This window comes from Tachyglossus aculeatus, chromosome 17, assembly GCF_015852505.1.
Source record: "Tachyglossus aculeatus isolate mTacAcu1 chromosome 17, mTacAcu1.pri, whole genome shotgun sequence".
NCBI classification, from domain to species: Eukaryota; Metazoa; Chordata; class Mammalia; order Monotremata; family Tachyglossidae; genus Tachyglossus; species Tachyglossus aculeatus.
In genome coordinates, this window is record NC_052082.1 from 58,918,204 (window position 1) to 58,943,060 (window position 24,857).

The 24,857-nt window shown below is 55.1% G+C and overlaps 1 protein-coding gene across 1 annotated transcript; it reads left to right on the top strand.

Annotated features, from left to right (window-relative positions):
- Positions 1-197: 197 nt before the first annotated feature.
- On the top strand, positions 198-23,058 carry LAT2 (linker for activation of T cells family member 2). The gene is made up of 14 exons (XM_038759570.1): positions 198-264; positions 3,399-3,516; positions 3,967-4,006; positions 4,661-4,795; positions 6,008-6,051; positions 7,128-7,185; positions 7,860-7,897; positions 11,227-11,262; positions 12,539-12,569; positions 14,527-14,582; positions 17,137-17,202; positions 21,154-21,204; positions 21,559-21,624; positions 22,855-23,058. Exons 2-14 carry the CDS (start codon positions 3,429-3,431, stop codon positions 22,872-22,874), a joined length of 729 nt encoding a protein of 242 aa, XP_038615498.1. The 5' UTR covers positions 198-264; positions 3,399-3,428; the 3' UTR covers positions 22,875-23,058.
- The last annotated feature ends 1,799 nt before the right edge of the window (positions 23,059-24,857 follow it).

A 24,857-nucleotide genomic window follows, 5' to 3' on the forward strand; every position in this document is an offset into this window, starting at 1 on the left:
GTCCCTGTTGTCTCTGTCTCTCTGATTCTCTGACTGTCTCCCTGTGCAACTGTCTGTGTGACCGTGTGTTCAGCTGTGGGATCCCATCCAGCCGGATGTGTGAGGGGAGTGATTCAGAGGTGACAGGAAGCAGGGTCCTCGCCCGCCTGCCCTCCGCCCTCCACCTCCTCCGGCCCGTGGCGGCGGTGACGGGCCCGGCTGAGCAGGTTGGAGCAGGATGGGGAGGCCGGAGTGACCCCCGCCCCGCTGCGGGAGAGGGACCAGGTACGCGGGATCCGGGGTGAGTCTGGCTCCCCTACGACATCCCGGTCATTTCCGCTGGCAGCAATGGCTGACGGGCCAACGCCCGCCAAATCTGGGCTGGGGCCCGGGCCCCTCAACCCTCCCCACAGCCTCCAGGGCCCCCGACTCTCCCCCAATCCCTTGCAGGAGACATCCTCACCGCTGCTTCCCTCCCAAACCCATTTCGGGAGAAAAGGCACGTGAGGGCAGGGGGAGAGACACATGGGGGAGTCATGGGAAACAGGGTTTTGTTTGGGCAGTTCTGCAAACTGGCTTCCGAGCCCCGGGTACCACTCCCGGGGGGCAGGGAATGGAATTGGGGGAAGCGGTATGTGGGATTGGGGGACCCAGTGGAAAAGTCTGGGAGTGTGGAGGGCAGTTTGACGAGGCAGAGGCGGCAATCTGGGGGTTTGGAGCAGAGGTCCTGCGGTTTTCAGCAACAGGAAGCTCTGGGTCCCGTGTTTGGTCTTGTATTTAGCCCCAGCCGAGGTCGGCCACTATCAAACTTGAGGTTGAAAAGCTCCCAGCAGCCCCCCTGGACCCTGGACTCCCCCCCAATCATCACCCCAACCCTCCAGCAAAACTCTGCCCGGTGGCCCCGGCCCAGCACACCTGACCACAGCGGAGGGGTCCAGAAGCCGGTGGACACAGGATCCTGTCCCAAAGGGTGATGGGCTCCCGGAGCCTTGCAGCCAGAGCGATTTAGGTCTGCCAGGGGGTTCCCTTGGAACCTGGGCTCTGATCTGCCCAGCCAGACGGGGACCTGCTTTTCCTAGGGTGGAATTGGAGGAGAGCGGACTGAAGTCCGTGGGGGCCGTGGCAGGGTCTTGTCCGGGACTTGGGCCGGGCTGGATGCCGTGGCCGGGTCGGGGGCCTTGGCAGGGTGGGATCCGGGGCTGTGGCCGGGTCGGGGGCCATGGCAGGCCAGGTTGGGTCAGGGGCTGAGGCAGGGCCGGGTTGAGTTGGAGGCCTTGGCGGGACTGGGTCAGAGGCCGTGGCAGGCAGGGTTGAGTTGAGGGTCTCGGCAGGTTTGGGTTTTGGGGCCATGGCAGGGCCGGGTCGGGAGTCTCGCCCCTTCCCTCCTCCCCTCCTTAACTTCCATCTTCAACCGCTCACTCTCCACTGGTTCCTTCCCCTCTGCCTTCAAACATGCCCACGTCTCCCCCATCCTAAAAAGACCCTCTCAACCCCATATCGCCCTATCTCCCTCCTACCATTCCTTTCCAAACTCCTTGAATGAGTCATCTACACCCGCTGCCTCGAATTCCTCAATGCCAACTCTCTCCTCGACCCCTTCCAATCTGGCTTCCATCCCCTACATTCCACCGAAACTGCCCTCTCGAGTCACCAGTGACCTCCTGCTTGCCAAATCCAATGGCTCCTGCTCTATCCTAATCCTCCTCGACCTTTCAGCTGCCTTCGACACTGTGGACCACCCCTTTCTCCTCAAAACACTATCCAACCTTGGCTTCACAGACTCCGTCCTCTCCTGGTTCTCCTCATCTCTCCGGCTGTTCATTCTCAGCCTCCTTTGCGGGCTCCCCCCGGCCCCCCCATCCCCTTACTTGTAGGGGTTCCTCAAGTATCAGTTCTTGGTCCCCTTCTCTTCTCTATCTACACTCACTCCCTTGGTGAACTCATTCGCTCCCACGGCTTCAACTATCACCTCTCCGCTGATGACACCCAAATCTCCATCTCTGCCCTTGCTCTCTCTCCCTCCCTCCAGGCTCGTGTCTCCTTCTGCCTTCAGGACATCTCCATCTGGATGTCTGCCCACCATCTAAAACTCAATATGTCCAAGACTGAACTCCTTAGCTTCCCTGTACAAATTTATTACTCTATTTTACTTGTAGATATTTACTATTCTATTTATTTTGTTAATGATGTGCATCTAGTTTTATTTCTATTTATTCTGATGACTTGGCACCCGTCCACACGTTTTGTTTTGTTGTCTGTCTCCGCCTTCTAGACTGTGAGCCCGTTGTTAGGTAGGGACCATCTCTATATGTTGCCAACTTGTACTTCCCAAGTGCTTAGTACAGTGCTGTGCACACAGTAAGTGCTCAATAAATACGATTGAATAAATGAATGAGTGGTCCGGTGCCAAGGGGCTCGTTCAACTTGGGATGGCCCCTCTGGCATGGCCTCTCTGGGGGCCGTCAGAAATGGGACCAGGCTCGGGGGTCAATCAATCAATCAATCAATCGTATTTATTGAGTGCTTACTGTGTGCAGAGCACGGTACTAAGTGCTTGGGAAGTACAAGTTGGCAACATATAGAGACAGTCCCTACCCAACAGTGGGCTCACAGTCTAGAGGACTGTGAGCCCCCAGTAGTATTTATTGAGCGCTTTCTGTGTGCAGAGCACTTTACTAAGAGCTTGACAGGGTACAATACAGCAACCCACAATGAGCTCACAGTCTAATGGGGGAGACAGACACGACTCTAAGAAAATAAAGGGCAGATTTGTACAGAAGTGGTGTGAGTCTGGAAGGGGGGATGAATAAAGGGAGCAAGTCAAGATGATGCAAAAGGATGAGGGAGAAAAGGAGGGCTTGGGGAAGGCCTCTAGATGGGCCTTCAGTAGGGCTTCGAAGGGGGTCCTCGAGCCGCAGTGGCCAGTGAGGTGGGGAAGGGGAGATCCAGTCGGGATGGGGCAAGAGCAGGCCTGGATGGGGCAAAGTGTGATCCTCCTGCCGCTCCCCCACCCCCCCCAGGGACCCCAGGGGCAGCGGGGATGTGGTGATGTGGTTGAGGGGAAGGGGTTGCTGCCTTGGGCTGATCTGACAAAGGTCACATGGAGGCGGAGACCGAAACAGGACTGGTGCTAGCCAGCCTGCAGCCCAGCCCTCCCCCCACCTCCTCCTTCCCCCTCGTTTTCACCCCCCTTCGGCCCCCTCCTTCCAGCACCGCCCCCACCCCCCACCCCCCCAGAACTCGCTGACTGCGGGTTTCTCGCTGGGAACTGAAAACCCGGTTCACATCTGCTCAGGTTCCCCCCCTCGTCCCCCGCCCCGCAGCCCCATTTCCCAGAGGAGGAGACCAAGGCGGGTCTCGGCGGGAAGGCTCCAGGCTGGGCCCCGGCTGGGCCCCGGCTCACCCCCGCCCGGTTGCAGGCCGGCCCGCCGGACGGACGTCGGGGAGAAATGTCCCCCGCGGAGCTGCTGGTGGCTGGGGCATCGTTGCTGTTGGTCGGTGCACTGGCCGGCCTGTGTGTCTGCTGTTCCCGCCCGGGTGAGCCCCCAAAGTCCTGGAGCTCTTTACTGATCCACAGGGGCGGGGAGGGGGGTCCCCTAAGCTTCCCCACCGTGCTCGGACTTGGGGGGAAAGGGTCCGGACCCCTGGGTCTCCCCAACTCAGCACCCGCCCTGGCCTGCTGCTATCCCTCAGTCAGTCCACGATATTAACCGGGAGCTTACTCTATCCGGACCAGGCCAATATACTAAGCGCTTGGGAGAGTCCCATATAACAGAGTTATGAGCTGACTTGTTCCCTGCCCATAAGATTACAGTCTAGAGACCTCGGTCTATGCAACCTGGGGCGAGTGACTGAGCCTCAGCCTCCTCCTCTGTAAAATGGGAAAAGATTCCCGCTTTGCAGGGCAGGGGGATGAGGTGAGGGGGCAGAATCCCCTCCCCAGAGTCCCAGGATGGGGTGGGGTCGACCTTGCTGTTTTTCCTTTAGGTCAGAACAAGCAAAAGAAAGTTTATCAGCAGAGGACTCTGTAAGTTCCAGCTGTCCCCCCGGGAGGGGTTGGGGGAGGGTGGGGACCCCTGAATGGTGGATGTTGGGATCTGGAAGCCCCTCACAAACCCTCTCCACCCTGAGATACCGTGCCTCCTTCCATCCCTCTACTCCCCTCCCTGTTGTGGTCACCTGCAGGGGTGGGGAGGAGACACAGATCCTGGGGTGATGTAGGAAGGGAACACAGCCACTGGCCTATGTCCAGGTGCCCTCCTGGATGCCCTACCTTGTTGTCAGAGATGGACCAGCCAACATCCCTGACTCTCCCCCTGCGATCCAGCACGGACCACCATCCTTTGCCCCCACCCAGCTCTCTCTCCACCCTTGGCTCTCCCTTCTCCATCTCTGCCACTCCCAAGTAGCCCAGAATGGACCATCCAACATAGTTAACTCTCCCCCAGTGACCCAGCATGGGCCACCACACACCTCTGACTCTCCTCCAGTGACCGAGCACAGACCACCCAACACCCCCAGTGCCCTTGAGTCTCCTCTCTCCATCCCTGACTCTAACCCAGTGACCCAGCATGGACCATGTGGATCTCTCTAAATTCTGCCCAGTCTTCTAACACCTCTAACTTTCCTCTAACGCCCATAACGTCTTTCTCTTTCTATCTCTGTCTGTTTCTCTCACAAGACCCCCAGATCACGAACATCAGTCCCCTGGCTCAGCCCCACAGTCCGTCCAGCCCGGGACTCTGTCTCCGACAGCAGCACCAGGACTCTTGGAGGAACCGTGTGCTGGTTGCCCTTCAGGGCGCCCGCCCTCATGGTTAGGGATGGACCGTTACACACTCCTGACTCTCCCCCAGCGTGGACCATCCCACACCCCTCCCTCTCCCCTTCCATTCTTGACTCCCCACCAGTGACCCAGCACTGACCATCCCACACCCTTGACTCTCCCCTCTCCATCCCTGACTCCTCCAGTGATCCATCGTAGACACTCTGTCCAAACCCCTCTGGCCCTGCCAGTGTTCCAGCTCCATGGGAGACGCATCCCCTGCTCAACCCCTCTGTGGGGAAGAAGTGCTTCCCGCTGTTTGATCTGAACTTGCCCCCTCCAGCTCCAATGGGGACCCTCCCCCTCGGGGCAGGGGTGGGCAGGAGGGGAGCAGCAGTGTTGTGTTGTTGGAAAATTAAAGTTTCCACCCCCAGGAGGCTGCCTGCCCTATGAGGTGATTAAGCCCCCACGCACACCTCCCCGCCATCCGGCCTGGCCAACCTTTCCCCGCCCGCCCCCAGCCATTCCTCCCACGGTCCAGTAAGGTAATCATCCAGACCTTTGAGCAGGGGAATTCGTCACGGGTGAGCGTATCCGCCGGAGCACCCCGTTTCACACACACGCACACTCCCTGTTGCTCTCACGCACTCTCGCATCACCTTTCCGCATCCTCCTCTCATTTCCTTCTCCAACCCAAACCCGGCCCCCACCCCACCTCTCCAGCCTCATCCTCCCGGTCAGGATTAGAACCTCTTCAGCCAGGCAGTATAGGCTGACCTCCAGGAGCCCTTGGGTCAAAGCCTCCTGCCCTGCCAACTGTGGGAAGTCCTCCGGGCTGTAATTCTCTGGACTGATGGATGGCCCTTGGGGTGTGGCCGTGGGCTGCCCTGACCGCTGATCCCACCTAATCCAGGGGTCGTGTTACCCCCAGACATCATAATTTGAAACTCACAACTTGGCCAAGCCCGTGACCGTTCCTTCCAATGCCTCGGCACGTGATGCCAGGGTGGACACGCTATGCCCTGGCGGGTGTGCTTTGTGGGGAGACCTTCCGGCCAAAGTCCCGAAGAAACCGGTGATCTGGGGGAGCCGGCAAGCTGGTTGTGGTGTCCAAGGGTCCTCGGTGGTGTTGGGAGGAGATGATCGGAGCAGCCGTCCGTGGAATAGACCGGGAAGAGGAGAGGCTGGAGGCAGGGAGGCCGGGTGGAGGCCGGGGCTGTCCTGCCTCCCCTGGGTCACGTAGCCTCTCCTTGTGTGTTGCAGGAGAGAGGAGCACCAGAGTTTCACCGTCATGCGAGCCTGTTCCAGTGCGTAGGCTGGGTCCCTCCATCCACTCAGAGGGAAGGTTTTGGGGGGGGTGGGGGGCTCCCAGACAGTGTCCACCGTGCCGAAGTCACCAAGGCAGATACGTGCCACCCCTGAGTTCCTCCCTGCGGTGGGGCAGGGCCTGTCTGTCTGATTGCCAAGGGGGCTGTCCTGGGTGGGGGTGGGAGGGGGTGAGGTCTCCCTGCATGCCCAAGTGCCAAGGAGAGGGCTGTTTTGAGGGAGGGGAGAGGTCTGCCTGTCTGTAGGCCGAGGGAGCTGCCTGAGGGGGGTGAGGTCTGTCTATTATTAGAGAAGCAGCGTGGCTCAGTGGAAAGATCCCGGGCTTTGGAGTCAGAGGTCATGGGTTCTAATCCTGACCTCCACCACTTAGCTGTGTGACTTTGGTCAAGTCACTTCGCTTCTCTGTGCCTCAGTTCCCTCATCTGTAAAATGGGGAATAAGACTGTGAGCCCCCCATGGGACAATCTGATCACCTCGTAACCTCCCCAGTGCTTAGAACAGTGCTTGGCGCATAGTAAGCGCTTAATAAATACCATGATTATTATCGGTCCGCGTCCTGAAAGGGCTGGTCTGGGGCTGTGAGGTGTGCCCGTCTATCTCTGTCCAGAGGGGGCTATCTTGGCCGGGGGAGGTGAGATAGCTCATCTGTCTGTCTGTGTCCTGAGGGGGCTGTCCCGGAGGCGAGGGGGCAAGGTTTATCTGTGTGCTGAGGGGGCTGTCCTTTGGGGGCTGAGGTCAGTCTGTCTGTCCGTGTGCCCAGCGGGGAAGCAAAGGAGCAGGAATGTCCAGGGCCAGGGTTGGGGGTCCCGGAGAGTGAGATCTATGTGCCAAAAGGCCTGTCCTGGAGGGGCAAGGTCTTTCTGTCCGTGCACCCTGAGGGTGCTGTCCTGGTTGGGGGAGGGGGGGGGGCACGGGCACGCATGAGGTCTGTCTGTCCGTGTCCAGCCAGCCAGGGCTGGCTGGTGGTAGCGGGGCCGGCTCCCCCAGCGTCTTGCGTCCTTTCATTTCTCATAACCTCGCCCTCTCTCCCTTGTCTCCCTCCGGCCGGCCCCTGAAGCAGTGGCAGCTTTAAGGCCCGGGCTCATGGACAGGCTGGAGATCCCCACGGAGAACAGGTAGGATGGGCTGCTGAGGGGGGACACCCCTTCCCCGCCCACCTTCCTCCCCCTCCACCCTTCCCCTATCCCCTGCCAACGCCAGTCACTGCCGTGGCCACCACCCAGACCCCTCTCCTTTCCATCAATCAATCAATCGTATTTATTGAGCGCTTACTGTGTGCAGAGCACTGTACTAAGCGCTTGGGAAGTACAAGTTGGCAACATCCAGAGACAGTCCCTACCCAACAGTGGGCTCACAGTCTAGAAGGGGGAGACAGAGAACAGAACCAAACATATTAATAAAATAAATAGAATAGATACGTTCCCCATCCCTGTCTGCCCAACTGTAACCTGTCTGGGAGGAAGACAGTGAATCCCCATTTTACGGATGTAGAAACCGAGGCCAAGGGAAGCAGAGGGACTTGCCCCAGGTCATCCAGCAGGCCAGAACTGGAACAAGAACTCACATCTCCGGCCCCTGGCCTTGTTGCTCTGTCTGCCGCCCCCCGTCCCCCTAATCCCATGGCAGCCCCCGACAGCCGGAGATGGTTAAATCTCGCCTAAAGTTCAAGGGTCCCACCACTCCCAGGCCAGGTCCGGTCTGGTCCATTCCGGCCCGGTCTGTCCCGATCAAGGCCGGCCCCATCCTCCGGGCTGAGTCCCGGGGTCAGATTGGCTGCTGTCTTTTGCAGGAAAGGCGAGGAGCTGTGCACAGTCTCTGCTGTGAAGGGTGAGTCTGAGCATCTTTTGGGGGTCTGCTGGAGCTGGGGGAGGTGGGATGGGTGTGGGAAACTGGCCAGCTGAGGGAAGGGGGGGGTCTATGACCCCCACAAATCCAGCCTGCAATCGGCCCAGGGGGTGACCCCTCTTAACGGCTTCCCAGGGTGCCACCATCTGAACTGCAGCATTCCTCCTTGGAGGTGGAGTCAGTCAATTGTATTTATTGAGTGCTTACTTTATTATTATTATTATTACTGTTATTATTATTTACGCACTTCATCATCATCATCAATCGTATTTATTGAGCGCTTACTATGTGCAGAGCACTGTGCTAAGCGCTTGGGAAGTACAAATTGGCAACATATAGAGACAGTCCCTACCCAACAGCGGGCTCACGGTCTAAAAGGGGGAGACAGAGAACAAAACCAAACATACTTACTATGTTCTAAGCCCTGGGGTAATAATAATGATGATGATGGTATTTGTTAAGCGCTTACTATGTGCAAAACACTGTTCTAAGTGCCGGGGGGATACAAGGTGATCAGGTTGTCCCACGTGGGGCTTACAGTCTTAATCCCCACTTTACAGATGAGGGAATTGAGGCACAGAGAGTGAAGTGACTTGCCCAAAGTCACACAGCTGACAATTGGCGGAGCCGGGATTTGAACCCCTGACCTCTGACTCCAAAGCCCGGGCTCTTTCCACTGAGCCACGCTGCTCAATAGATAGAAGCTAATCGGGTCGGACATAGTCCCCGTCCCACGTGGGGCTCTCAGTCTTGTCCCATTTTACAGATGAGATCACTGAGATGCAGAGAGGTTAAGTGACTTCCTAAGGTCACCCCCAGCAGACAAGTGGCAGAGTACTGTACTAAGCGCTTGGGGAGAGTACAATACAACAAAAAACAGACGCATTCCTTGCCCTCAACGAGCTTACAGTCTAGAGGGGGAGATAGACATTAATAGAAATAAATTACAGGCATGTACAGAAGTGCTGTGTGATTGGCTCAGTGGAAAGAGCAAGGGCTTTGGAGCGAGAGGTCATGGGTTCGAATCCCGGCTCTGCCACTTAGCTGTGTGACTTTGGGCAAATCACTTCACTTCTCTGGGCCTCAGTTACCTCATCTGGAAAATGGGGATTAAAACTGTGATCCCCACGTGGGGCGACGTGATCACCTTGTACCCGCCTCCAGCGCTTAGAACAGTGCTAAGCACATAGTAAGTGCTTAACAAATGCCATCATTATTATTATTATTGGGAGTCAGGGCTTATCTGCATCACCAGTATTATCAGAGCTCTGTGCTGGGTGCCCACTGTGTGCAGAACGCTGGGCTGGGTGCCCATTATATGAAGAGCAATGATCTAGGTGTCCATTGTGTGCAGAGCGTGGTACTGGGCACCCGCTGTGGGCAGGGCGCGGTGCCAGGCCTGGCGGGGATAGACAGTAGTAGGTGGGACTTCAGTTGGACATTGGTTTGCATGTGAGCTGGGCTAGACGGCAGATGGAGCCCCCTCCTTCAATCAATCAATCAATCGTATTTATTGAGCGCTTACTGTGTACAGAGCCTCCTCCTCCCCCTCTCCATCCCCCCCGCCTTACCTCCTTCCCTTCCCCACAGCACCTGTATATATGTATATATGTTTGTATGTATTTATTACTCTATTTATTTTATTTGTACATATTTATTCTATTTATTTTATTTTGTTAATATGTTTTGTTTTGTTCTCTCCCCCATCTAAACTGTGAGCCCACTGTTGGGTAGGGACCATCTCTATATGTTGCCAACTTGGACTTCCCAAGCGCTCAGTACAGTGCTCAGCACACAGTAAGCGCTCAAGAAATACGATTGAATGAATGAATGAATGAATGGAGCGACTTAGGGGAGAGGAGCCAGCGGACAGGGGATCAATCAATCAATCAATCGTATTTATTGAGCGCTTACTGTGTGCAGAGCACTGTACTAAGTGCTTGGGAAGTACAAGTTGGCAACATATAGAGACAGTCCCTACCCAACAGCGGGCTCACAGTCTAGAAGGGGGAGACAGAGAACAAAACCAAACATATTAACAAAATAAAATAAATAGAACAGATATGTACAAGTAAAATAAATAGAGTAATAAATATGTACAAACAAATGTACATATATAAAGGAGCTGTGGGGAAGGGAAGGAGGTAAGACAGGGGGCATGGAGAGGGGGACGAGGGGGAGAGGAAGGAGGGGGCTCAGTGTGGGAAGGCCTCCTGGAGGAGGTGAGCTCTCAGCAGGGCCTTGAAGGGAGGAAGAGAGCCAGCTTGGCGGATGTTGGGAGGGAGGGCATTCCAGGCCAGGGGGATGACGTGGGCCGGGGGTCGACGGTGGGACAGGCGAGAATGAGGGACGGGGAGGAGATTAACAGCAGAGGAGCGGAGGGTGCGGGCTGGGCTGGAGAAGGAGAGAAGGGAGGTGAGGTAGGAGGGGGCGAGGTGATGGACAGCCTTGAAGCCCAGGGTGAGGAGTTTCTGCCTGATGCGCAGATTGATTGGTAGCCACTGGAGATTTTTGAGGAGGGGAGTAACATGCCCAGAGCATTTCTGGACAAAGACAATCCTGGCAGCAGCATGAAGTATGGATTGAAGTGGGGAGAGACATGAGGATGGGAGATCAGAGAGAAGGCTGATGCAGTAGTCCAGACAGGATAGGGTGAGAGCTTGAACAAGCAGGGTAGCGGTTTGGATGGAGAGGAAAGGGCAGAGGGATGAGAGGGTTGGCAGGGGACGGGGGGAGACTGGTTAAACTGTGGGGAAAATGGAGCCAGAGTCCACCGGGCCTTGTGGTGAGGGCCAGAGAGCAGCCCAGTCTCCTCCTCCTCCTCCTCTTCCCTTTTTCCCCTTCCTCCCCCTCCCCCTCTTCTTCCTCCCCCCACTCCCCGAAGTTAAGGGGGGTGGCAGTGGGCAGCCGTTGCTCGGGTGGGGGCCCTTCCAGGGCGTCCCCTGGCCCGAGCGGGTGGCGGTCGGGTCTGTGGTTAGGTTCACTGAGGAAGTGAGCCGGTCTCTGCTTTGGCTGGGACAGCTGTGTGGGGAAGGGGGGGGGGGGGGGGGTTTCCGGGGCTCCGAGGCCGGGTGGGTGTTCCTCAGGACCCCCCAGATCGGACCGGGCCCCTAAACCCCAACCTCTTCTTTCGCCTCCCTCCCTCACCCCATCATTGGTCGGTGCCAAAGAGCCGGGACTCTGGAGAAAAGGACCTAGCGTGGCGGGTAGGGGACTGGGCGAGGCGGGCAGGATATTGGGGGCAATTTCCACCCCTGCAGCCCCTCGCTCCCCCCCAGCCCCCAGCCCCTCACCCCTGTGCTTGCTTACAGATGCGGTGGAACCCAGGTACCAGAACTTCAGGAAGAGTGAGTCTGGGCTGTGTGTGACCTCTTTTTGTCCTTGGGTGCGAAGGCCCGGGGCAGGGTCTCCCCTGACCCACCATCTTGGCACAGCCACCCCCTCTGACCCAGCTTGGGCCTCTTTCCAACAGGGGCACCAGGGCACTGAGCGGGACTGTGGGCTGGTTGTCCTCCTTGACAGTCACCTCCTGGATAGTGACAGATAATAATAATAATAATAACGGCATTTATTAAGTGCTTACTATGTGCAAAGCACTGTTCTAAGCACTGGGGAGGTTACAAGGTGATCAAGTTGTCCCACATGGGGCTCACGGTCTTAATCCCCATTTTCCAGATGAGGGAACTGAGGCACAGAGAAGTGAAGTGACTTGCCCAAAGTCACACAGCTGACAATTGGCGGAGTGGGGATATGAACCCCTGACTTCTGACTCCAAAGCCCGGGCTCTTTTCACTGAGCCACGCTGCAGTTCATCCTACACCCTTCAATCAATCAATCAATCGTATTTATTGAGCGCTTACTGTGTGCAGAGCACTGTATTAAGCGCTTGGGAAGTACAAGTTGGCAACATAACTTCACCCTCCCCTATTTTTTTTAATGGTATTTAAGTGCTCGTTATGTGGCAAATACTGTCCTAAGTAATGGGGGAGATACAAGATCATTAGGTTAGACACAGCCCCTGTCCCACATGGGGCTCACAGTCTTAGTAGGAGGGAGAATCCCCTTGATACAGTTGAGGAAACTGAGGTATGGAGAGGTTAAGTGACACCCAAGATCCCACAGTAGTCAAGGGGCAGAGTCAGGGTTAAAACACAAGTTTCCTGACCCCTAGGCCTGTGCTCTTCCCACTGGACCATGGTGCTTCCCGTGTCGCTCTCCCTCCCTGACTCTCCCCAGCGACCCAGCCCAGACCGTCCGACACCCCCGACTCTCCCCTCTCCATCCCTGACTCTCCCGCAGTGGCCCAACACAGACCATTCCACACCCCTGACTCTCCCCCCAGAACCCAGCACGAAACCCCACCGTCCCCGCTGGTGTCCTGGGCCGGACAGTGCTTACCGTCTCCAGCCCCCGCACCCCATTTTGTGTCTGTCCTGAACCTCCCCCCGGGTCTCCCAGCCTCAGAAGAGGCGTCACCACATCCTCCTCTCCGTCCCATGGTTGCCTGGGGCTCTCTGAGCAGGCTTTCTAAATTAATCCTTTACGGGCGGGCCCCGAGGTGGAGAGGGTGGGAGTATGGCTGGGCCTGGGGCCTGTACTGACCATACACACCTGTCCTTGCAGAGACCGGACGGGAATCGGAGGCTTCTTACGTGTGAGTTGTCCTCTCCCTCCCCAACAAAGGCCCTGTGGCTCTACCCCTCCCCGGCCCGCTGCCCCGTGGGTGGGGCTCCTTCCATCCGCAGGCAGCGCCATGATACGTCTCTGGGCGACAGTGGCCAGGCCATGGGCAAACTGGGCCAATCAAGGGGTGCCTGCCCGAAGGAGTGCCCAGTCGGTCTCCTTTGGGGTGGTCCCTGGGGATGGAGGAGGGCACGGGGGCTGGCCACCAGGCCCTGACCGCCTGGCTCCGAGCCAGCCGATGTCCTGAGAGCCACGGAGACCGGAAACCGAGAGCGGGGTCGCCCGGCGACGATAGAGATCTGAGGTTGCCGGAGTTCGAAGTAACACAACCGGCAGCAATGGCTCACACCCACCAGACACGGCTAAACCACTGTTTGTCCTGCGGCTGGCAGCTTGGCCACGGCCTCCGGACTGGGCCGGGGGGTGCGGCACGGATCTGCGGCCTCCTCCCACCCCCCACCCTGGCCAGAGCCCCCTCGCCTGGGGTTCGGGCTGCAGAACCCACTTGGATCCCCAGGAACAGTGGTGCTGGGCAAGAGTGGGAAAAGACATTCTTTTTACCGCTAAGGGGGCTTCCGCTGGGGTGTGTGTGCATCTGCAGGTCGGTGTGTGTCTGGGCATGCGTGTGCACACTCGTGTGTGCGTGGGTTTTTTTTAAAAAAAAAACCCACCCGCAGACTGGACAATTCTGGGGCTTATTTGCAAGGCTGTTGCCAAGTGTGAAGTTTAGCGGGGATCAGCTCTTGCTCAGAGTGTAGACCTCTGGCTCCATGCCACACACCTCTGGGGCGGGGGAGCTTCTAGAGGAGGAGGAGCACTGGGCTGAGCCCCTGTGCCTGGGGTGTGGGGGGCAGGGAGGGCATTCTCAGTGCTCTGAGCGGCCTTACAAAGCCCAGGTCTTAGCCACAGTGTGGCCTACTGGAGAGACCTGGGTTCATTCATTCATTCATTCAGTCCTATTTATTGAGCGCTTCCTGTGTGCAGAGCACTGTACTAAGTGCTTGGGAAGTCCAAGTTGGCAACATATAGAGATGGTCCCTACCCAACAGTGGGCTCACAGCCTAGAAGAAGTGAGGCATCTGTCACAACGATCTTCCACCCTAGAGTCGGTTTACAGTCATAGAGGCGGCCCTGCTGCTTCATTCTTCCATCCCTATCCCTAAGGGAAAATAATAATGATAATAATTAATAATAATAATAATAGCATTTGCTAAGCGTTCACTATGTGCAAAGCACTGTCCCAAGCGCTGGGGAAGATACAAGGTGATCAGGCTGTCCCACGTGGAGCTCACAGGCTTAATCCCCATTTCACAGATGAGGGAGCTGAGGCCCAGAGAAGTGAAGTGACTTGCCCAAAGTCAGGCAGCTGACAAGTGGCAGAGCTGGGACCCAGCTTGGCTGCTGGCTTGCTGGGTGACTTCGGGGGAGTCTCTGGGCCTCTCCACGCCTCCATTTACCCGTGGGGAAGTTAGAAACAGTGCCCTGCCTCTCCCCGCCCCGAACCAGCCTGCCCCTGCCAGGCGCTAGCTCAGGAGTGATGGGGGGTTAAGGGAGGAGGGGCAAGGGCTGCTGAGAAAGAGATTTGGGGAAGTGAAGGTGGCAACGTGTAGCCGGTTCAGAGCCTGGTCCTCGTTGCCAGGCCGGGGGGCAGGGTGGCCAGGCTGACCGGGCACCCATTGATTCCTCTCCAACTTCCCTTGTCCTGCAGCCCAGTCAGGTTGGGGGCCGGTGGCTAGGAGGCCACAGCTGTGGTGGGAGGGGGTGGTAAGGAGATGGTCGAAGCATAGTGGGGAGGAGGGTGATTGTGGGCCCCCTGAGCCGGGAGAGGGAGGAGGCCGGGACTGTCCTGACCTCCACCAGGCTGGGCGAAGCTGCCCAGAGGCCAGCGCGGCCACCAAAGGGTCTCCATGTCCCCCATCTCCCCGCAGGGACCCAATCGCCTCGGACTATTACAACTGCGAGGGGTTCCAGCGGCCGCCACCCGGTAAGTGCGGAGGCAGGGGGATAATAATAATAATAATAATAATGATGGCATTTGTTAAGCGCTTACTATGTGCAAAGCACTGTTCTAAGTGCTGGGGGGGATACAAGGTGATCAGGTTGTCCCGCGTGGGGCTCACAGTCATCATCCCCATTTTACAAATGAGAGAACCGAGGCTCCGAGAAGTTAGTGACTTGCCCAAGATCACACAGCAGATATGTGGTGGAGCTGTGATTCGAACCCATGACCTCTGACTCCAAAGCCCGGGCTCTTTCCACTGAGCCATGTGAGGAATGGTAGTTCTGTTCATTTCGGGGCCCTGTGAGAGATCAACTCGCCCATCCTCCTGCCTTGGGGCAGGATTCCCCTCACATGGTCCTCATCTCCACCATGACAGGCGAGGCGGACACTGGTCCGACGGATTGGCGGTGGCCCCTGTGGCTTGGCCTCGTGAGGAACATATGGTCCGCACATAATAATAATAATAATAATAATAATAATAATAATAATAATAATAATGGCATTTATTAAGCACTTACTATGTGCAAAGCACTGTTCTAAGCACTGCGGGGATACAAGGTGATCAGGTTGTCCCACGCGGGGGGCTCACAGTCAATCCCCATTTTATAGATGAGGTAACTGAGGCCCAGAGAAGTTAAGTGACTTGCCCAAGGTCACCCAACTGACAGTTGGCGGAGCCGGGATTTGAACCCATGACCACCGACTCCAAAGCCCGGGCTCTTTCCACTGAGCCACACTGCTTCTCTTAAGGTGTCGGCCAGAAAGGTGGCGGGAGGTAGCCAGGACCCCTGCCCCTGGGGTCTAGGACCTAAAACCTCAAATTTGCCAATTCCCCACTTCCCAATCTGGGGGAAGACCCTGCCCGCTGCCAGCCCGCTGGGGAGGGCTGGCAAATAAATCAATAAATACGATTGATTGATTGATTGATTGAGGGGCCGGGGCAAGGGGGGGCATCTCAGAGGAGAGAGGGACAGGGCCGATAAAGGAGATCAGGGCAGCCACTGACCCCCTTGTCCGGGGAGGGTAGCAGTTTGGCTAGTGAGCAATCAATCAATCAATCAATCGTCTAGCTTAATGGCTAGAGCCTGGGAATCAAGGAGGACCTGGGTTCTAATCCGAATCCGCCACTTGTCTGATGTGTGGCCTTGGGTAAGTCACTTCTCCAGTTCCCTCATCTGTTATGTGGGAATTATTCATTCAATTGTATGTATTGAGCACTTACTGTGTGCAGAGCACTGTACTGAGCGCTTGATGATGGCATTTGTTAAGCTCTTACTATGTGCAAAGCACTGTTCTAAGCGCTGGGAAGGGTACAGGGTGAACAGGTTGTCCCACGTGGGGCTCACAGCCTTCATCCCCATTTTTACAGATGAGGGAACTGAGGCTCAGAGAAGTGAAGTGACTTGCCCAAAGTCGCACAGCTTTTGGGGAATTAAGACTATGAGCCCCATGTAGGACAGGGACTCTGTTCAACCTGATTAACCTGTATCTACCCCAGTGCTTAGAACGGTGTTTGGCAAACAGTAAGCGCTTAATGACTACCATTATTATTATTATTGATAATAACAATAATAATAATGGTGGAGGTTGAGGCATTTGTTTCATACCTGGGGTGCGTGGCTCAGTGGAAAGAGCACGGGCTTTGGAGTCAGGGGTCATGGGTTCAAGTCCCTGCTCCACCAACTGTCAGCTGTGTGACTTGGGGCAAGTCACTTCTCTGTGTCTCAGTTACCTCATCTGTAAAATGGGGATTAAAACTGTGAGCCCCCGCCATGGGGCAACATGTTCACCTTGTACCTTGTAACCTCCCCAGCGCTTAGAATAGTGCTTTGCACATCATATCATTATTATTATTATTATTACAAGGGTGTGTTGAGAGTTAAAAGCTCCAGGGGGTGACGAGCCAGTGTTCCAGGAAGGTGGAGGTGCTGGGAACTGAGGGTTTTTTTTTTTTGATGGCATTTATTAAGCGCTTACTATGTGCAAAGCACTGTTCTAAGCGCTGGGGAGTTTACAAGGTGATCAGGTTGCCCCATGGGGGGCTCACAGTCTTAATCCCCATTTGACAGATGAGGGAACTGAGGCCCAGAGAAGTGAAGTGACTTGCCTAGAGTCACACAGCTGACAAGTGTGTGAGAAGCAGCGCGGCTCAGTGGAAAGAGCCCGGGCTTTGGAGTCAGAGGTCATGGGTTCAAACCCCGGCTCTGCCAATTGTCAGCTGTGTGACTTTGGGCAAGTCACTTCACTTCTCTGTGCCTCAGTTACCCTATCTGTAAAATGGGGATTAAGACTGTGAGCCTCACATGGGACAACCTGATCAACTTGTATCTACCCCAGCGCTTAGAACAGTGCTTTGCACATAGTAAACACTTAACAAATACCAACATTATTATTATTATTAAGTGGCGGAGCCGGGATTTGAACCGATGACCTCTGACTCCAAAGCCCGGGCTCTTTCCGCTGAGCCACGCTGCTTCCCATCCCACCCCCACAAGAACCCGGGTCCGGTGAAATTTCCTCTTTTTCTCCCCTGCAGATGAAGATGGCGATTCCAACTCATATGAAAACGTTCTGATCTGTCAGGGAAGAAGCTCAAACTTGGGTAAGGCCCCTGTTGAGCCCCCGGGGAGGGACTGTGAGCCCACTGTTGGGTAGGGGCTGTCTCTATATGTTGCCAACTTGGACTTCCCAAGCGCTTAGTACAGTGCTCCGCACACAGTAAGCGCTCAATAAATACAATTGATGATGATGATGACTCGGAGGAGTCGGTCCAGGCCAGGCTGAAGGGAGGGTGGACCCGGAGCCCCCCGGGATCTCTGGATTTTAGTGCCCCCCGCCCCCACCAACCCCCTGGGCTGGGAGGACGTGCTGGCACTGCCCACGGCAGCGGGTCGAACCTGAATTAAAAATAGCAACCCCCCTTCCACCCTCCCCCTGCTGTGGATGAGGCGGCCTGAGGCCAGACCTGGTGATGGTGATCATCATCATCATCATCAATCGTATTTATTGAGCGCTTACTGTGTGCAGAGCACTGTACTAAGCGCTTGGGAAGTACAAATTGGCAACAATTTGCCACTTGGTGATGATGGTGAGAGCCCACAGTCTGCTAAGCCACAGCACCGGGCCTGAATCTCTCGCTGGGCCTTAGAGAAGCCGCTGGGGGAGAGGGGGCTGGGACCTAAGAGCCCTGGGGAAGCAGCGTGGCTCAGCGGAAAGAGCCCGGGCTTTGGAGTCCGAGGTCGTGGGTTCAAATCCCGGCTCCGCCACTTGTCAGCTGGGTGACGTGGGGCCAGCCACTTCACTTCTCTGGGCCTCGGTTCCCTCATCTGGAAAAAGGGGATGAAGACTGGGAGCCCCTCGTGGGACAACCTGAGTACCTTGTATCCACCTCAGCGCTTAGAACAGTGGTTTAGACTGTGACCCCACTGTTGGGTAGGGACTGTCTCTATATGTTGCCAACTTGTACTTCCCAAGCACTTAGTACAGTGCTCTGCACACAGTAAGCGCTCAATAAATACGATTGATGATGATGGTTTGCGCATAGTAAGCGCTTAACAAATACCAACATTATTATTATTATTACCCCATGATGCCTGCAGGGCCAGGCACTCAACCACTCTGGGCTTCAGTGGAAAGAGAAGAGAATCAATCAATCAATCAATCATATTTATTGAGCGCTTACTGTGTGCAGAGCACTGTACTAAACGCTTGGGAAGTACAAGTTGGCAACATATAGAGACGGTCCCTACCCAACAGTGGGCTCACAGTCTAGAAGGGGGAGACAGAGAACAAAACCAAACATATTAACAAAATAAAATAAATAGAATAGATATGTACAAGTAAAATAAATAAATAAATAGAGTAATAAATATGTACAAACATATATACATATATACAGGTATATATGCATACCTGAGAAGAGAAGCAGCGTGGCTCAGTGGAAAGAGCCCGGGCTTGGGAGCCATGGGTTCTAATCCCGGCTCCGCCACCTGTCAGCTGGGTGACTTGGGGCAAGTCACTTCACTTCTCTGGGCCTCAGTTCCCTCATCTGGAAAATGGGGATGAAGCCTGTGAGCCCCAGGTGGGACAACCTGCTCATCTTGTATTCCTCCCCACCCCCAGCTCTTAGAACAGTACTTGGCACATAGTAAGCGCTTAACAAATGCCATTATTATTATTATTATTATTATTCAGTCTTCTCATCTGGAAAATGGGGAGAAGATAACTGCTCTCCCTGCTCGTTGTGGGCGGGGATCGTCTTCCGACTCTATTAAATTGGACTCTCCCAAGTGCTTAGTCCAGTGCTCTGCACACACTGTAAGTGCTCAATAAATACCACTGGTCGACTGATGAACTGTGAGCCCTGTGGCAGAGGGTTGGTATCCTGTCTGATTCTCCTGCAAATACCCAGCGCTCAGCATGGTGCTTTTTTTTTAAAAAAAATCATTTATTATTTAATTCAATCCATTCATTCCTCCCTTCAAGGCCCTACTGAGAGCTCACCTCCTCCAGGAGGCCTTCCCAGACTGAGCCCCTTCCTTCCTCTCCCCCTTGTCCCCCTCTCCATCCCCCTCATCTTACCTCCTTCCCTTCCCCACAGCACCTGTATATATGTATATATGTTTACACATTTATTACTCTATTTATTTTACTTGTACATATCTATTCTATTTTATTTTGTTAGTATGTTTGGTTTTGTTCTCTGTCTCCTCCTTTTAGACCGTGAGCCCACTGTTGGGTAGGGACTGTCTCTATATGTTGCCAACTTGTACTTCCCAAGCGCTTAGTACAGTGCTCTGCACACAGTAAGCGCTCAATAAATACAATTGATTGATTGATTCAATCGTATTTGTGTACAGTGTGTACAGCACTGTACTAAGTGCTTGGGGAAGAACAATACAACAAGAAACAGACACAATCCCTGCCCACAACGAGCTCACAGTCTAGAGGTGGGGAGACAGACAATACAAATAAATAAAATTACAGATATATAATAATGATGGCATTTATTAAGCGCTTACTATGTACAAAGCACTGTTCTAAGTGCTGGGGAGGTTACAAGGTGATCAGGTTGTCCCACGGGGGGCTCACAGTCTTAATCCCTATTTTCCAGATGAGGGAACTGAGGCCCAGGGAAGTTAAGTGACTTGCCCAAAGTCACACAGCTGACAAGTGGCGGAGCTGGGATTAGAACCCATAACCTGACTCCTAAGGCCGGGCTTTTTCCACTAAGCCACACTGCTTCTAGCGCAGGATGTAGGAGGGGACAAGGTGATGGAGGGCTTTAAAGCAAAATGTGAGGAGTTTTTGGTATTAAATGCTTACTGTGTGCCCAACAATCAATCAATCAATCGTATTTATTGAGCGCTTACTGTGTGCAGAGCACTGTACTAAGAGCTTATCTAAGCACTGGGGTAGATACAGGTTAATTAGGTTGGACACAATCCCGGCCCTGCATGGGGCTTGCAATCTAGTGCTTGGCACCTAGCCCATGCTGAGCCTATGCCATCATCCATCAATTGTATTTATTGAGCGCTTTCAGCACTGCACTGAGCGTTGGGAAGAGTACAGTATAACAGAGTTGGTAGACACGTTCCCTGCCCACAACGAGCTTATAGTGTAGAGGGGGACAGACATGAATGTAGACCAATAAATGATGGCTATGTACCTCAGTAGTATGGGGCTGAGGAAGGGGTGACTAAAGCCTGCAAATTCAAGGATAAGGGTGAGGCAGGAGAGAGTCGGGAGAGAGGAAATAAGGGCCTAATCAGGGGAGGCCATTGGGATTGTCAATCGATCAATCAATCGTATTTATTGAGCGCTTACTGTGTGCAGAGCACTGGACTAAGCGCTTGGGAAGTACAAGATGGCAGCATATAGAGACAGTCCCTACCCAACAGTGGGCTCACAGTCTAAAAGGGGGAGACAGAGAACAAAACCAAACATACTAACAAAATAAAATAAATAGAATAGATATGTACAAGTAAAATAAATAGAGTAATAAATATGTAGAAACATATATACATATATACAGGTGCTGTGGGGAAGGGAAGGAGGTAAAATGAGGGGGATGGAGAGGGGGACGAGGGGGAGAGGAAGGAAGGGGCTCAGTGTGGGAAGGCCTCCTGGAGGAGGTGAGTTCTCAGTAGGGCCTTGAAGGGAGGAAGAGAGCTAGCTTGGTGGATGGGCAGAGGGATTGGGGGTATTCCAGGCCCGGGGGATGACGTGGGCCGGGGGTCGATGGCGTGACGGGCGAGAACGAGGCACGGGGACGAGATTAGCGGCAGAGGAGCGGGGAGTGCGGGCTGGGCTGGAGAAGGAGAGAAGGGAGGTGAGGTAGGAGGGGGTGAGGGGATGGACAGCCTTGAAGCCCAGGGTGAGGAGTTTCTGCCTGATGCGCAGATTGATTGGTAGCCACTGGAGATTTTTGAGGTATCGCTGCTGCCTTGGTGAGTTGCTGAGACTACCCAGTTGGCAGGGGGCAAGTGGCCCGGAAACTGGGTGGGTGGGTGGGTGGGAAGGGGGTGACAGGGCCTCTCTTCCTTCCCCTCAGGCTTGGAGGACTTGGACGACTATCAGAACGTGTTGCCCAGAGAGACTTCTGGTGTGTACTGTGGCTCGGGGACGTGCCAATGGCCTTGGGAGGAGTGAGGGGAGAAGGGGCTACCCTCAAACACACCATGCCATGGTTGAGGGGTGGGGGGAATCAGCGGGGGTGCCCGAGACCCCAATACCAGCCCGAGCTCCCTCCGGTTTGCCTCACCACCCCCTCCCCGTGCCTGGTTCGGAGCAGAAATATCCAGTCTGGGCTGGGCCTGGGGGGAAGGACAGGCTGTCATCATCAATCATATTTATTGAGCGCTTACTGTGTGCAGAGCACTGTACTAAGCGCTTGTCCTGTGGTGGGAGGGGTCTTAGGCCCCCTCCCTGAACGCGGTGCCTCCTGCCCCCCACGCAGGGAGTCCGGGCGATGACTCCAGTGAGCCGGATTACGTGAACGAGCCCGTCACTGCAACTGGCAGAGGTGAGGGGATGAAGGTGGGTGCTGGGCGGAGGGGAGGGGAGGAGGGCGGGCACTGGGTACAACTGGCATGGCCAAGTGTGTGGAGCACAGTCCTGGAAGTTAGAAGGACCTGGGTTCTAATTTTGGCTCCGCCACTTGTCTGCTGTGTGACCTTGGGTAAGTCACTTAACTTCTCTGTGCCCGTTACCTCATTTGTAAAATGGGGAATGATAATAAGAATAATATTATGGTATTTGTAAGCACTTACTAAGTGCCAGGCACTGTACTAAGCTCTGGGGTGGATACAAGCAAATGGGGTTGGACACGGTCTCTGACCTGCATGGTGGGGCTCACAGTCATAATCTCCATTTTACAGATGAGGGAACTGAGGCACAGAAAAGTTAAGTGACTTTCCCAAGGCCACCCAGCAGACAAGTGGCGGAGCTGGGATTAGAACCCATGACCTTCTGACTCATAGGCCCATGCTCTATCCGCTACACCATGCTGAGCCCCCCCATGGGACAGGGACTGTGTCCAACTCAATCAATCAATCAATCCTATTTATTGAGCGCTTACTGTGTGCAGAGTGCACTCGATTTGCTGATATCCATCCAGGCGCTTAGTACAGTACCTGGCACATAGTAAGCCTCTAAATACCACTATTACTATCATTTATCTGCAAAATGGGGAATAAGACTGTGATCCCCAAGTGGGGCAAGGACTGAGTCCTACCTGATTAGCTTGTATCTACCTCAGTGCTTAGTACAACGCCTGGCACGTAGTAATCGCTTAATACCTTTAAAAAAAAAGTGAGGGACGCAGGGCAGGGCTATGAGCTTCATGCTGGACCTGGTGGGGGGATAGGAGGACTGTGTCAGTCAATCATATTTATGGAGCGTTTACTGTGTGCAGAGCACTTTACTAAGCGCTTAGGAGAGTACAATACAATAGACTGTGAGCCCACTGTAGGGACTGTCTCTATATGTTGCCAACTTGTACTTCCCAAGTGCTCTGCACACAGTAAGTGCTCAATAAATACGATTGATGATGATGATGATAAAAAGACACAGTTCCTGCCCGCAACGAGCCTAAAGTCTAGAGGATTCTGTCATCGTAGTGGGCTGTGGTGTCGGAAAGTTGGGGTAGAGCTGCACACTGGGCCCTGCTTCCTCTTCTTCCCCGGTGCCGGTGGCTTTTTGATGGCCTTTACGTGGCCGGCTGTGACCGGCCCTCTTCCTCTCTCCGTTGCAGGAGGCCCGCGGGTGAAGTGACGCACGCCCGGTCAGGACCGGCCCGGCTCGGCTCGGCCCCATCGCTCTTTCCGGTCCCCGGCTGGCGACCCCGGCGGACCCTTCTGGCCGGCCCGAGGTCCCAGAGGCCGGGGTCCGGGCAACGGCTCCCCTGGCAGGCCCCACGTGTACAGTTATTTATAAAGGTGCCAGGGCCCCCTGAGGTCCCCAAGACCGGTTCGCCTCGTCTTTCATTCTTTCAGAACATCCTTCCTCCCTCCCGTCCCCCTCCTCTCCTCCCCTGGATAGCGGGACCCCGCGGGCTCAGCTCGTCACCCCCAAGCCGCATATAGAGGAACCCTGCACGCGGGTCTGCCCTCCCTAAGCCGAGTCACTCCTTGTGTCCCTTCCCCTCCCATCACCAAGGGGACCCCACGTTCAGCCCCGTCACTCCTCGTCCCCCCACCATCGCATGCAAGGGGACCCCTGTGCAAGCCCCCCTTCCTCAGCCAGCTGATTGTATTTGAGTGCTTGCTGTGTGCAGAGCACTGTACTGAGCGCTTGAGAATACCACACAACAGACACATTCCCTGTCAAGCCGTCATCCCTTGTCTCCGCCACTGCATTCATTCATCCGGTCGTATTTATTCAGTGCTTACTGTGTGCAGAGCACTGTAATAATAATAATAATAATGATGGCATTTATTAAGCGCTTACTATGTGCAAAGCACTGTTCTAAGTGCTGGGGACATTACAAGGTGATCAGGTTGTCCCACGGGGGGCTCACCGTCTTCATCCCCATTTTACAGATGAGGGAACTGAGGCCCCGAGAAGTGACTTGCCCAAAATCACACAGCTGACAAGTGGCAGAGCGGGGATTTGAACCCCTGACCTCTGACTCCAAAGCCCGGGCTCTTTCCACTGAGCCACACTGCTTCTGTACTGTACTAAGCGCTTGGTACAATACAGCAGGACACCCCAACCCTGGGCCACATCACTCCTTGTCGATGCCCTGCCCCCTCTTCCTGTCACTCCCCCGGGAGAGGCCGAATGAGAGGCCATGCCCTGTTCCCTCAGGCCTGTGGCATGGGGGAGCTGCCCTCAACCTTCCCCTGGGGGGGCCGACACGCCGGTGGTGGTCATCGTGGCCTTTTGCCCGCTTCCACCTGCTCAGAGCCCGCAGTTCTGGAGGCGGCCTGCTGACCAGCCCTCCTTCCTCCGCCATGACCCCCAGCCTTATCTCCTCTTTCCTGGCCCATAATAATAATAATGATGGCATTTATTAAGCCCTTACCATATTGAAAGCACTGTTCTAAGCACTGGGGAGGTTACAAGGTGATCAGGTTGTCCCACGGGGGGCTCACGTTTTTAATTCCCATTTGACAGATGAGGTAACTGAGGCCCAGAGAAGTGAAGTGACTTGCCCAAAGTCACACAGCTGGCAACTGGCAGAGCCGGGACCTCTGACTCCAAAGCCCGTGCTCTCTCCACTGAGCCACGCTGCATGGGAAACCACATCACCGCGAATGGATCCCCTACCCCATTCGTTGCTCCTTCTGCCCTCCTCCCCACCCCCTGGAGCCAGTCAGGCCTGAGAGCAGTGTGGCCTAACGGACAGAGCGTGGCCTTGGGAGTCAGGACGTGGGTTCTAATCCTGGCCCTGCCACTTGTCTGCTGCGTGACCCGGGGCAAGTCGCTTCATTTCTCTGTACCTCGGTTACCTCATCCGTAAATGGGGATGAGGACTGTGAGCCCTAGGTGGGACAGGGATTGGGTCCAACCCGATTACCTTGTATCTACTCCGCGATTAGTACGGCGCCTGGCAAATAGTAAGCACTTAAATCCCACAATTATTACCGTTCTTATTTTTGGAGCCCCTCAGGCCAGACTTCCGTTACCTGGCCGGCCAGGACGGGCGAGGGTAAGCCGGAGAGACTGAAGCAGGAAACGGGCACCGTTTCCCACTGCCTCCCTCGGGGCCCAGGGCTTCCAATCAACCCCACCCTTCCCGCCGCCGGAACGGGT